This window comes from Girardinichthys multiradiatus, chromosome 4, assembly GCF_021462225.1.
Source record: "Girardinichthys multiradiatus isolate DD_20200921_A chromosome 4, DD_fGirMul_XY1, whole genome shotgun sequence".
Taxonomy (NCBI): domain Eukaryota; kingdom Metazoa; phylum Chordata; class Actinopteri; order Cyprinodontiformes; family Goodeidae; genus Girardinichthys; species Girardinichthys multiradiatus.
Genome location: NC_061797.1, coordinates 30176394 through 30187902, shown reverse-complemented (window position 1 = coordinate 30187902; position 11509 = coordinate 30176394). Strand labels below are relative to the sequence as shown.

The 11509-nt window shown below is 38.3% G+C and overlaps 1 protein-coding gene across 1 annotated transcript; it reads right to left on the bottom strand.

Annotated features, from left to right (window-relative positions):
- Window positions 1-2006: 2006 nt before the first annotated feature.
- mc1r (melanocortin 1 receptor) lies at window positions 2007-6657 on the bottom strand. Its single transcript, XM_047362969.1, has one exon. The coding sequence runs from the start codon at window positions 6295-6297 to the stop codon at window positions 5329-5331; it is 969 nt and encodes a 322-aa protein (XP_047218925.1). The 5' UTR covers window positions 6298-6657; the 3' UTR covers window positions 2007-5328.
- Between the last annotated feature and the right edge of the window lie 4852 nt (window positions 6658-11509).

Below are 11509 nucleotides of genomic sequence, written 5' to 3'. Positions count from 1 at the left end.
GATCCGGGCACGTTCCACCAGGAGGCCCAGGGGAAGAACCAGGACATGCTGGAGGGACTATGTTTCTCGGCTGGCCTGGGAACGCCTTGGGATTCCACAGGACAACCTAGCCCAAGTGGCTGGGGAAAGGGAAGTCTGGGTCTCTCTGCTTAGGCTGCTGCCCCCGTGACTCGACACTGGATAAACGGAAGACAATGGATGGATGGACAATTAGGCACTGTGCACATTATTTCCATTGTTGACACCATTCTTTATTTTTTTTTTCAAAGGATCCAGACTTCGGCTAATCATTAACTAGAAATTATGCTGTATTAGTTTATAATTACTCTTTGCTAACATGGAAACCAATGCCAAGCTGTAAGATTTTTTTAAATCTCCTTTTCTGGGATTATTAGTGCTGCACACACCTTTAATTCACTGGTTGAAATGGGATATTTAAAAACACGTCGTATCAATAAATAATAATTGAAAATCTTTCATTTGCAATCCTTTGACATTTAAAAGCACTAACCGCTAAGTTTAAAGATAAATAAAAAACTTGTTGAGAATAGACCCGTGAAATAGTCTGAAATGCACAACCAATAAAGCCCAAACCCAAAGACTGAGAAATAAGGAAACAATAGTAGGTGGAGGGTCCTTGATTTAAACATATAAGAAATGTCTCTTGAAGTCATTTTTATCCAACATAAAGACAATCACTTGGAGTTTTAAAGCATAAGAACTTACTGAAATTCAGCAACAACTAAGAACTCGGAAAGCCCAGGCTGATAATGACTTACTGGCATAAAAAACTACACCCAAAGTTTAGCATCTAAAGAAATGATCCAGTTTGGACAATATTTGGTACACTTCTAGTATTTAAATGGACCATTGCACACACTGAGGATACCTCCTGAATGCATTAGAAAGCATTGCCAGCATTTAAAGGACTTTGATAGAGGTCACTTTTTGGAAGATTTTACAGTGACCTTATGATGAAAACCTGTGAGTATGTAAAATGCACGCCTCCATGCATGTAGGGTTGTCCCACATTGTGCTGGAAAGGGTGCCCCCAACATGCACAGTGCTCCAGCAACTGCAAATTGACTTGTGATGTCACCAATTATACGTCCCAGGTTTCCATTTCAGATTGTTCAGAAAGCTATTGTTGTTCTTAATCTAAAATGTATTATGTGTAAATTGAACCATTCCTTGTCAGTGTTTAAATTGTTGATTAACGTTCATTGTGTTTGTAACCGAAATAAAAAAATAAATAAATAAATAAACTGTGTGAAAACAAAGATTAGAAGACAAGTAATTCAAATATGGAAAACCAAAACTAGTATTAGTGTAAAAAAAGAGAATATCAAAATGGTTTTGTTACATTTTGGAACATCAACAAAACTGCTGGGAAATCCCCTATTTCTGAATAGTGTTATTTACAGCACGCTTATTTAACTTGATGATGAGATTTACAGCAGAACATAAAAAAAACACTTCCACTGTAGCAAGGCTTTTACTGTCCGTGGATGTGGTCTTAAATATTTCTTATGATGCTTAAAAAGGTTATGGTTGGGAGGAAAAAAGGCACCAAACGTTCAAAGACTTCTTTCAGTTTAAAAGGGATGTTTCAAGGATGCTAATGGGAGTGTTTCTTTGAACTCCTGAGTTGCAGCTGCAATGTGATTGAATCTGTATTTATTTTTATGTAAAAACCTCCCCCTGGTGGCAATGAAAAACAAATGCTTAAACAAACCCACTAAGAGAGACAACATTTATCTAATGGAAAAAAAGGAAAGTACTTGGGGTGCTTAGAATAAATAAACCTTTTTATTGATTATGCAGCAACATAGGTGTAGGTGTGTGTTGTAAAGTGTCCATGATAGATTTAAATCTCCAACAAAAACAAAGCATCTGAAATTAAAACTCTTAATACCTTTGCTTATGTCTGTATTGTAATTATTGTCTTGAGTAGCAAGGCCTGTCACTAAAATGTTCTAATCTCTATTTTTTGTAAACCAGAGACAACGTCAGCCGTTTCAATCCCCCTCAAAAAGGCCAACATTATGACAAGCATAACGCACACCGACAAAGACTCAGGTATGTGCTGAGGCAAATATACATATCTTTTCCTGACCTTAATCTGACGTTTAAGTTTATTATTATTGTCAAATGCATTGTGTAATGTTACATGATGATAAATGCTAAGGAAAATACGCTGTACATTGCTGAAATAAAGCCACATTTTGCAAACAGGACAAGGCAAACATTTAGGGGACATTGTGAACATGTGGAAGAAGATGCTCTGGTAAGGCAAGACCAAAACAGAAATGCAAAATGATATATAACATAGAAACTAACAGAAAGACAGATAGAGGCGTAAAAACAGGCCAATGTTGGAATAAAACATGTCAGAGGATGCAAAAGACTTAAGACCAAGGCAGAGGTTCACTTTCGGTGGTTCAACGACCCTAAACATACCACCAGAGCTAATATGGAAGGATTTATGTCAAAGCATATCATGTGTTAGAATGGCCTATTGAAGCCTAGACTTAAATCAAACAGTGAATCTGTAGCAAGACTTGATTAAAGTTCACAGACACCTTCCATCCAGTTTTGTTGAACTTGAGTTGTTTCGTATACAGTATTGGTCAAAATGTTCAGTAAATGTTTAAAGCTGATAGAAACACACACCAAAAAGAGTTGCAGCTGCAATGAAAGGTGAGTCTACAAAGTATTGCCTGAGAGAGCTGAATACAATACAGACTTCTCAGATATTGATTTGTAAAAAAAAACCAAAAAGGATTGATTTTTCTCCTACTTCACAAGTGTTCAGTACTTTATGTTTGTCCATCACATAAAGTCTGAATAAAACACATTGAAGTTTGTGGCTGTAATGCAACAAAATATGGAAATGTTAAAGGGTTGTGGCTGCTTCTGCAAGGCACCACCATAGTGTATAATGTGTCCTTGGAATAAATGAGGTTCTGTGTGAAATAAATAACACATTCTTAAATGAACTTAGTTTTTTAATTATAAAAAAAAGTAACAGTAGAAAAGTCAACAGCCACTGGTTATCTCTTTTCATAATCGTACCACACTGACTATTTCACACAAAATAAAATTAGTAAAAACTACAGCTTTCACTGGAACTGCTTTACAACCAGTGACGTGTATTTGCAGATTTACAGGAGGTAAAACAGCCTTTTCAGGCGCTGAAATGGCTACAATCAAATATACAATAATCAATCCACACTAAAAGACCAAGGACCATTCACATGATTTGGCATTTTTCGTGGAAAAAAATTGCTCTCCCCTTTCCAAGCCCTCACATGTAAAGGATGGATCAGTCTCGGATGTCTAGTGGAAATAGAAAGACACCTCAATGCTACAAAATTACCTGCACGTTTAATTTTTGTTTATTCTTATTTAATAGGATTAATAATTTTAATTGAGTTATGTTTATTTTAGGCGTATCTGTGCGAGTTACACCATGGAAAACAAAAAATATAGAGAGTCTGAAAAGAAATATTGTAGGCTATTTACAGGAAAAGATAGAAGAAAAAGAAACAGTAAAGAAGAAATCTCTACTGTGTTTAAAAATACGCTGAAATATTTCGCTTTCATTTGCCACAGTGTACTTTCAACTCTGATGTACTTAATGCTGTAAATACGTCGGAAAAGTTATCGTCATGTATCGTCGATGTAAACTTAAACTTTTACTTTAAACTTTGAAACAAAAAATTTAAAACAAGAAGCTGAGAAATAACAAAAATATAATAATTACGGCCTGGATTTCAGTTGGGTGTGGGGTATAATAATAATAATAATAATAATAATAATAATAATAATAATAATAATAACCCTTGCTCCTAAGAAGATTAAACTGACGCTCCAAATCTTGAACGGCCGCTTCTTTGTACTGTAGCTTTCTGGAAATCATGTCGCCAGAAATACTGCAAGACTAACCTTCCTTTCATAAATATCTCATGCCATGAGCCTCGGGCGGTGGGCTCTTCATGTGACCTTTTTCCCTTCAGTTTTTTCCTCTTTCATCTCACTCGCACTTTTATTTTTGGACAGAGTTGTTGACTGTATTAAAAAAAAAAAAGACGTCTCAAACTGAAGGATCTTTTCAGGTACATTTTGAAAGTTTAACCCTATGACCCTACTGGAACCACGACTAACTGAATTAACAAAGTAAGAAAAACGTTGCCGTCAATTTTTGGTCTTTTTTTCATGTTATGTGGACAATGCAATATCCATTAATATTAACAATAATGCTAACAATTATTATTTGTTATTTATTATTATTATTGTTGTTACTCTTATTATTATTATTATTATCATTAGCAGTATTGCTATTAATGCCATTTAGACTCCGGGTCAATTTAACATTTCGTAAGTCACAGCCTTTGTATCACAGATGCGTCGCCACTTCTTCTCTACCTCTTTCCGTTTCGTAGCTGTAAACAAGTCATTTCGTACACCTGTGTTTAAACCCTTGCGTATCAGTTTGTTTTTAGTTTTACTTTAGTATATGTATGAATTATGGAAATCACTTAAAAAAAAAAAATCAAATTTCACGTAATATTTAAATTTGAACTTTATATTAGCCTACACTTTACCATTTTTGCGTTCTGATCCATGTTTGTTCCAGCGGACTCTGGAATATGGCAGATTATGCTCCCGAATAACTGGGTAATCTACTGGTAGATATTCTTTTAATTGGAGCCCTATAACCAATTCCCTTACAGCAGATAGAAAATGACTAATCATTTATTGTCAAAGTGGGTTCGTGAACTGTCTGCACCAATGATGACATTATTTAAAGTCAGTATTATTGTCAAAGAATACATTTTGACTCAGTTTTATCAACATGTTCGTTTAAATTCTAAACATTTATGACATTTTATTTGAGGATTACATCACCGAGAGGACCGAGCTTTATAGTAAAATAGTATTGATCAGAAGACAGTGAAAAATGCTTGTAAGTTTAAAATAAATAGTTCAATGTTCAGTGACTTTTTGGTTGTCTCGCCGGGTTGAAGATCTCTTCTTTTATCTGAGAGGATGAAGTTGGAAAGTGGACAACGAAAGGCCCAAACGCTAATAAATAGACACAATCTCTAAATAAAACTAATCCCAACTCCAGACAGGCATTAGCAAATCTCTTTATAAGATTTCACGCTAATCCTGTAAGTGCTGCGTGCAGCTTGTGGATCAATCCGCCCCATAAAACCTGATATTATTCACGGCTTATTTCAGCTTCACAGGGCAACAGTTACACGAATGAAAGATCGCCTGATAACCTAATTTGCCTTAATTTACTCCTGCCACGTATGGCTGCTACATGCCAAAGCACCAGGAGCACAGGACCAGCTCCTGCAGGGTTTTACGCAGCTCCTGGCTCCTGTATGCGTAGATGAGTGGGTCGATGAGGGAGTTACAGATGATGAGGATGAGGAAAAGGTTAAAGTTCCGGAAGAAGCAATTGCAGAAGGGACTGGTGGGACAGGCGAGGATGAGGATAAGGTGGAGGAAGAAAGGCCCCCAGCACAAAATGAAGACACCAAGCAGGATGGTGAGGGTGATCGCCCCTTTCATGCTCGTGGATTGCCGCCTGCCTTTATGGAAGGCCGTGATGCGCCGCGAGTGGACGTGGGCCAGCATGAACATGTGCAGGTAGATCGCGGCATTAAACACCAAGGTGGTGCAGAAGAAGGTGATCAGGCACACGATGACGGCGTTGTCGGTGTGGTACACGATGAAGAGGATGCTGGAGGTGATGCTGGCCAGCCACACCACCACGATAATGAAGACGGCGCGCTGCGTGGTCATGATGCTGTGGTACCGCAGCGCGTAGAAGATGGTGATGTAGCGGTCCGCGGCGATGGTGCACAGGAAGGAGAGCGAGGACACCACGGAGCTGCAGATCATCACGTCGATGACGTTGTCCAGGTGGCGCAGCATGCCTGGGTGCACATCCATGAGTCCGTGGTCGATCAAGAGCATGAAGATGGTTTCAACCACGTTGCTGACGCTCACCAGCATATCGGACACGGCCAGACAGCAGATGAAGTAGTACATGGGCGAGTGCAGGTTGTGGTTCCTGATGATCGCCAGGATCACCAAGATGTTCTCCACCAGGCTGATCAGCCCCAGCGTCAGGAAGAGCTCCTGAGGGATGCGGATCTGGACGCAGCTCAGCGAGTTCCGTTCTCCGAGCGTGGAGTTCGTTTCATTATCATCCAGGATTTCAGTCAGCGGGCTGAACTCCACATGGAGATAGCGCAGGGAGCTGTTGTTCATATCCATGTCTGAATTTTGCGTAATGACGGCAGATTTCAGTTTACCTGTAACATCAGGGGTGGCAAAGTTTCATCTGACCACCAGAAGACGACTGATCCACTGTTTCAAATGTGTCTAATCCGAGTGAAAATCCAATAACTCACCAACAGCTTGTAAACTGTTCCCATCAAAACAACCTTAGAACCCAATCATTTCTCAGCTGCGCAGGCAAAGTCTGGAGATGCAGTCCATGTGAAAAATGCGTTTCCTCTTCTAAATTTTCCTCACTGTCATCGACGCAGCTCCTCTTGGAGAGAGATCCACGATTTATCCACGAATACATTTGTCCTTATCTGGCACGATTTGTACCGCCATTGCGCATCTGATCCGCGGAAACACACCTATCCGTTCCGACCAACACAGTAAAGTACGAAAACTGGATGCGTCTGGTGACGCTGGAGTTGGAGAGAGAGCTGCTTGAGTCATTTTGAAAATGATGCTGACTGACTTAACAAACTCCTCCTTTTACGCGACGTCAGTTGGAGATGCGGTCCTTTCTCAGAGCTTGGTTTTAGCGATGTTAGAAACGAGGGCACAAACAAGAAAACTAGTAGAAAACACAAATGCTGTAGTTTTGAATTATAATCTCAGTTATTAAAAACAGATCATGATCCCGTCTTGAAGACTTTTACGCATCACGCATCAAAGTAGCCTACTGCAGAGTTGTTTAACGGTGAGCTGAAAGATACAAGTTTCTGCAATTTGCAGGAGAGTCCTTCCAAAATAACTTTCAACCTATATGATTCAAACCTATAAAAATCTGTTCATTTCAACATCACATTTCAGTGCTTTTTTTTATTTTTGGCTTTGGGACCACGTTTGTTTTTGCAGAGGTCTAATCTGAAAGCCCTTAAACATGATAGCATGCAGAATTAAAATTCAAAGCTATAAGCCGCCATTTAAATGCAATAAAGCGTCTTATGAATGTGTTTATAAAACATTACAGATATGGGGGGAGCTGTGAAAGTCCCATTGTCTAGGGTAAACCCAGACATGTTTACTGCATCCTTCAAACCACATAAACAGTTCTGAGAGGCCAATAGGTCAAATTCCTCCAAACATCACTGATGCGAAAACGGTGGTCATGTAAAAAAAAAATATAACATGCTAAAAAATAAATGCATTTGTCTGAAAACAAATATATTCCTAACATTTCGGTACCTTCAAGTGGATCTTAATAACTAAGATTTACAGCAACCATTCAATTCAAACTGTGAAAATCTCATGTTTAATAGATCATTGTATACAAATTGGTATATTTCGAATTTATTTCTGTTAATTCAGTTGATTAGGGCTAATAATCACCCCAATGATAAAAACCCAAATTCAGTTTCTCAAAAAAGTTCAAGGATCACATACCACAAATTAAGAAAAATTGACTTTTTAATATAAAATGGCCTACATTGTCTTGGGAAAGACAGCTAACTTGACCAGCAGACAGTCATCAGAAGTCCCAGAAATCAATGCTAAAAAAGCTGGATGTTTACAGAGCGCTGTATTAAAGCATATTAATGGAAAATTCAGTGGAAGGAAAAAGTTTGTATCTTCTCACCTTAACAAAAGTGCAAATACATGGAGAAATAATTGTGGTATCACTGTGCTTTACTGCCCAACCATTTACCTGATATTGGAAATAAATGCTTAAACTAAATCACACGTTAATTAATCTAAATATGAGTTTCCCTTTTAATTGAATTGACAAAATACTTGAATTTGTCAGTCAAATATGAGTTTCCCTTTTAATTGAATTGACAAAATACTTTAATTTGTCAGTCAATTCAGGATTCTTAAACTTTACACACCATGTAACAACATCATGGCCTAATTTGACCAAATTATATTGACTTTATTTTACTTTTTGGTATGTTTGATTAGTTATACAGTTATAACAAGTGGCACAGTGAAAAACTGAAGACACATCAGGCAGTCTCTGAGCCTCCACACATCTGTGGTGTATGTGAAAGCCTTTTTATGAAAGCAGAAGAATCATATGAAATTCACATGAGTTCCTCCAACTTCAGCTATAGCTCTATAGTTCTGTCTAATAATGACATAATTGGCCCACCAAAGACACCCACCCACACCATGAGCCTAAAAGTCTTTTCACAGATTCAAAATTGGGTTAAGGTCCAGACTTTGACTGGAACATTCCAACACATATTCTATTTGATCTAAACCCCCTCTTATTGTAACTCAAGCTGTACGTATGTTAGCGTTGTTGTTCTACAGGCAGGTAAACCTCTGCCTCAGACTCAAGTCTTTTGCAGCATCTAACATGTTTTCTTGCATTTAGCTCCATCCATCTTCCCATCCCGTCTGTCCCTGCTGATGAAAAGCATCTGCACAACGTGATGCCACCACCACCACATTTCACCGTGGAGATAGTACGTTCAGGATGATGTACAGTGGGAGTCTCCTACTTCATATAGCAATTTGCATGTTATGCCATAAAATTCAAGTTTGTTCTTATATGACCAGAGAACCTTCATGCTGTGTCGCCTTGTGCTAAACTGTAAACAGGACTTCCTATAACTTTCTTTCAGCAGTTTCTTTCTTCTTACAAGTCTTTCCTAATGGTCAGATTGATAAGACTACACGACTAACAGTTGTCCTGTCACAGCATTCTCCCACTTGAGCTGTGGATCTCTGCAGCTCTTCCAGAATTACCACTGGACTCTTGGGTTTTTTTTTTTTTTTTGAGTAATGCTCTCTTTGCCTGGCCCTTTCAGTTTATGTAGAAGGCAATGTCTTAGTTGGTTTACACTTTACTTTTCCGAATGATGGATTGAACAGTGCTCCTTGGAATGTTCACGCTTGCGATATTGTTTTATACTTGTCTTGTATCTTGTCCTTGACCTGTCTTCTGTGTTCCTTGGTCTTCACGATGCCATTTGTTCACAAATGTTCTAACAACCTCTGAGGCCGTTGCAGAAATTACACATATAGACTGTATTTACAATCCAGGTGACCTGTAAAAGCATTTTTCATTTCGGTATATATCTAAAAAAAATTCATAATTTACTTTCACTTCTTGAGTTTGCACCACTTTGAGGAAGTCTTTCATATAAAGTCCCAATTAATTACATGAAAGTGTTAGGTTAAAAAATCCCGCCAAGTTCTACAAATCTTTGACCAAAATTATTAGAAGCCACTATGTGGGGCCCATTGAGCCACACGCTGCCCTGGACCCACAGGTGGCAAGGCTCTATGTTAAATGTCTCTTTCCAATATCACCAAATGCATACTCAGTGTGAAGGATGGCTTGTCATGATTTGAAGTTGTACAAAATTAGATTATATATATTTAGATATAAAGTGGAGCCATTGGTCTTGGAAGTCCCTTGAGATTTCATAACTCTTGTAAATTGGCCTTTTATATAAAAAAAAAACAAAAAAACTCACTGAACTAAATTTTAAGTTATTCAGCAAACTTAAACAAAAAAAAAAACATTTCAAATGAAATTATTGACATATTTATGTCCTCATAAAGATAAACAATCAGCTACCCCTTACAGCTTCAGCTTTTATTGCATTGTTTTTAAACATACTTCCTGCGCTTATATACTTCAATAGACTTTTAATGGTTTCCCCATTTAAATGGTTCCTTGAAAAAAATTAAACGGTTTCATCAGTGTGTTCAATGAGATATAAAATACGATAGGTGAATTTGGTTGTTTTCAAAGAAAACTATATATGATAAAGTTTAAAAAGAAAAAAGTTCTCAAATTAAAAGGTGCAAAATCATAATTGTGGAAGAATCCCTTTATAATTTACAAAGTTTTTGCTAGACAAAGCTGGAATCATTTAAAACCAGGAAATTACTTAAATGTACCAAAAACCAAACAACATAAATTACTTTCCCTTCTTCATATTTTGCCAAAAAAATATTTTTCCACTCTTAAAACAGAAATCATAAACTTGTTCTGTTGAATAGAAGTTTTTGGCCTCAGTCAATGACAAAAACACTTTATGAGAAATTGCTTTCAAGCTATATTTTGAAGCTGTCATTTATAACTGTGGTTAAACATTAGTGTTCACCATCATTAAAGGCGTTCATTTTGTCTGCGAACAGGAATGATCTGAGGAAGAGGAGAGGTGCCTGTTATTTGTCTGCAATACAAGTCCTTCTCAAAATATTAGCATATTGTGATAAAGTTCATTATTTTCCATAATATAATGATGAAAATTTAACATTCATATATTTTAGATTCATTGCACACTAACTGAAATATTTCAGGTCTTTTATTGTCTTAATACGGATGATTTTGGCATACAGCTCATGAAAACCCAAAATTCCTATCTCACAAAATTAGCATATTTCATCCGACCAATAAAAGAAAAGTGTTTTTAATACAAAAAACGTCAACCTTCAAATAATCATGTACAGTTATGCACTCAATACTTGGTCGGGAATCCTTTGGCAGAAATGACTGTTTCAATGCGGCGTGGCATGGAGGCAATCAGCCTGTGGCACTGCTGAGGTCTTATGGAGGCCCAGGATGCTTCGATAGCGGCCTTTAGCTCATCCAGAGTGTTGGGTCTTGAGTCTCTCAACGTTCTCTTCACAATATCCCACAGATTCTCTATGGGGTTCAGGTCAGGAGAGTTGGCAGGCCAATTGAGCACAGTGATACCATGGTCAGTAAACCATTTACCAGTGGTTTTGGCACTGTGAGCAGGTGCCAGATCGTGCTGAAAAATGAAATCTTCATCTCCATAAAGCGTTTCAGCAGATGGAAGCATGAAGTGCTCCAAAATCTCCTGATAGCTAGCTGCATTGACCCTGCCCTTGATAAAACACAGTGGACCAACACCAGCAGCTGACACGGCACCCCAGACCATCACTGACTGTGGGTACTTGACACTGGACTTCTGGCATTTCCTTCTCCCCAGTCTTCCTCCAGACTCTGGCACCTTGATTTCCGAATGACATGCAGAATTTGCTTTCATCCGAAAAAAGTACTTTGGACCACTGAGCAACAGTCCAGTGCTGCTTCTCTGTAGCCCAGGTCTTGGGAATGCGGCACCTGTAGCCCATTTCCTGCACACGCCTGTGCACGGTGGCTCTGGATGTTTCTACTCCAGACTCAGTCCACTGCTTCCGCAGGTGCCCCAAGGTGTGGAATTGGCCCTTCTCCACAATCTTCCTCAGGGTCCGGTCACCTCTTCTCGTTGTGCAG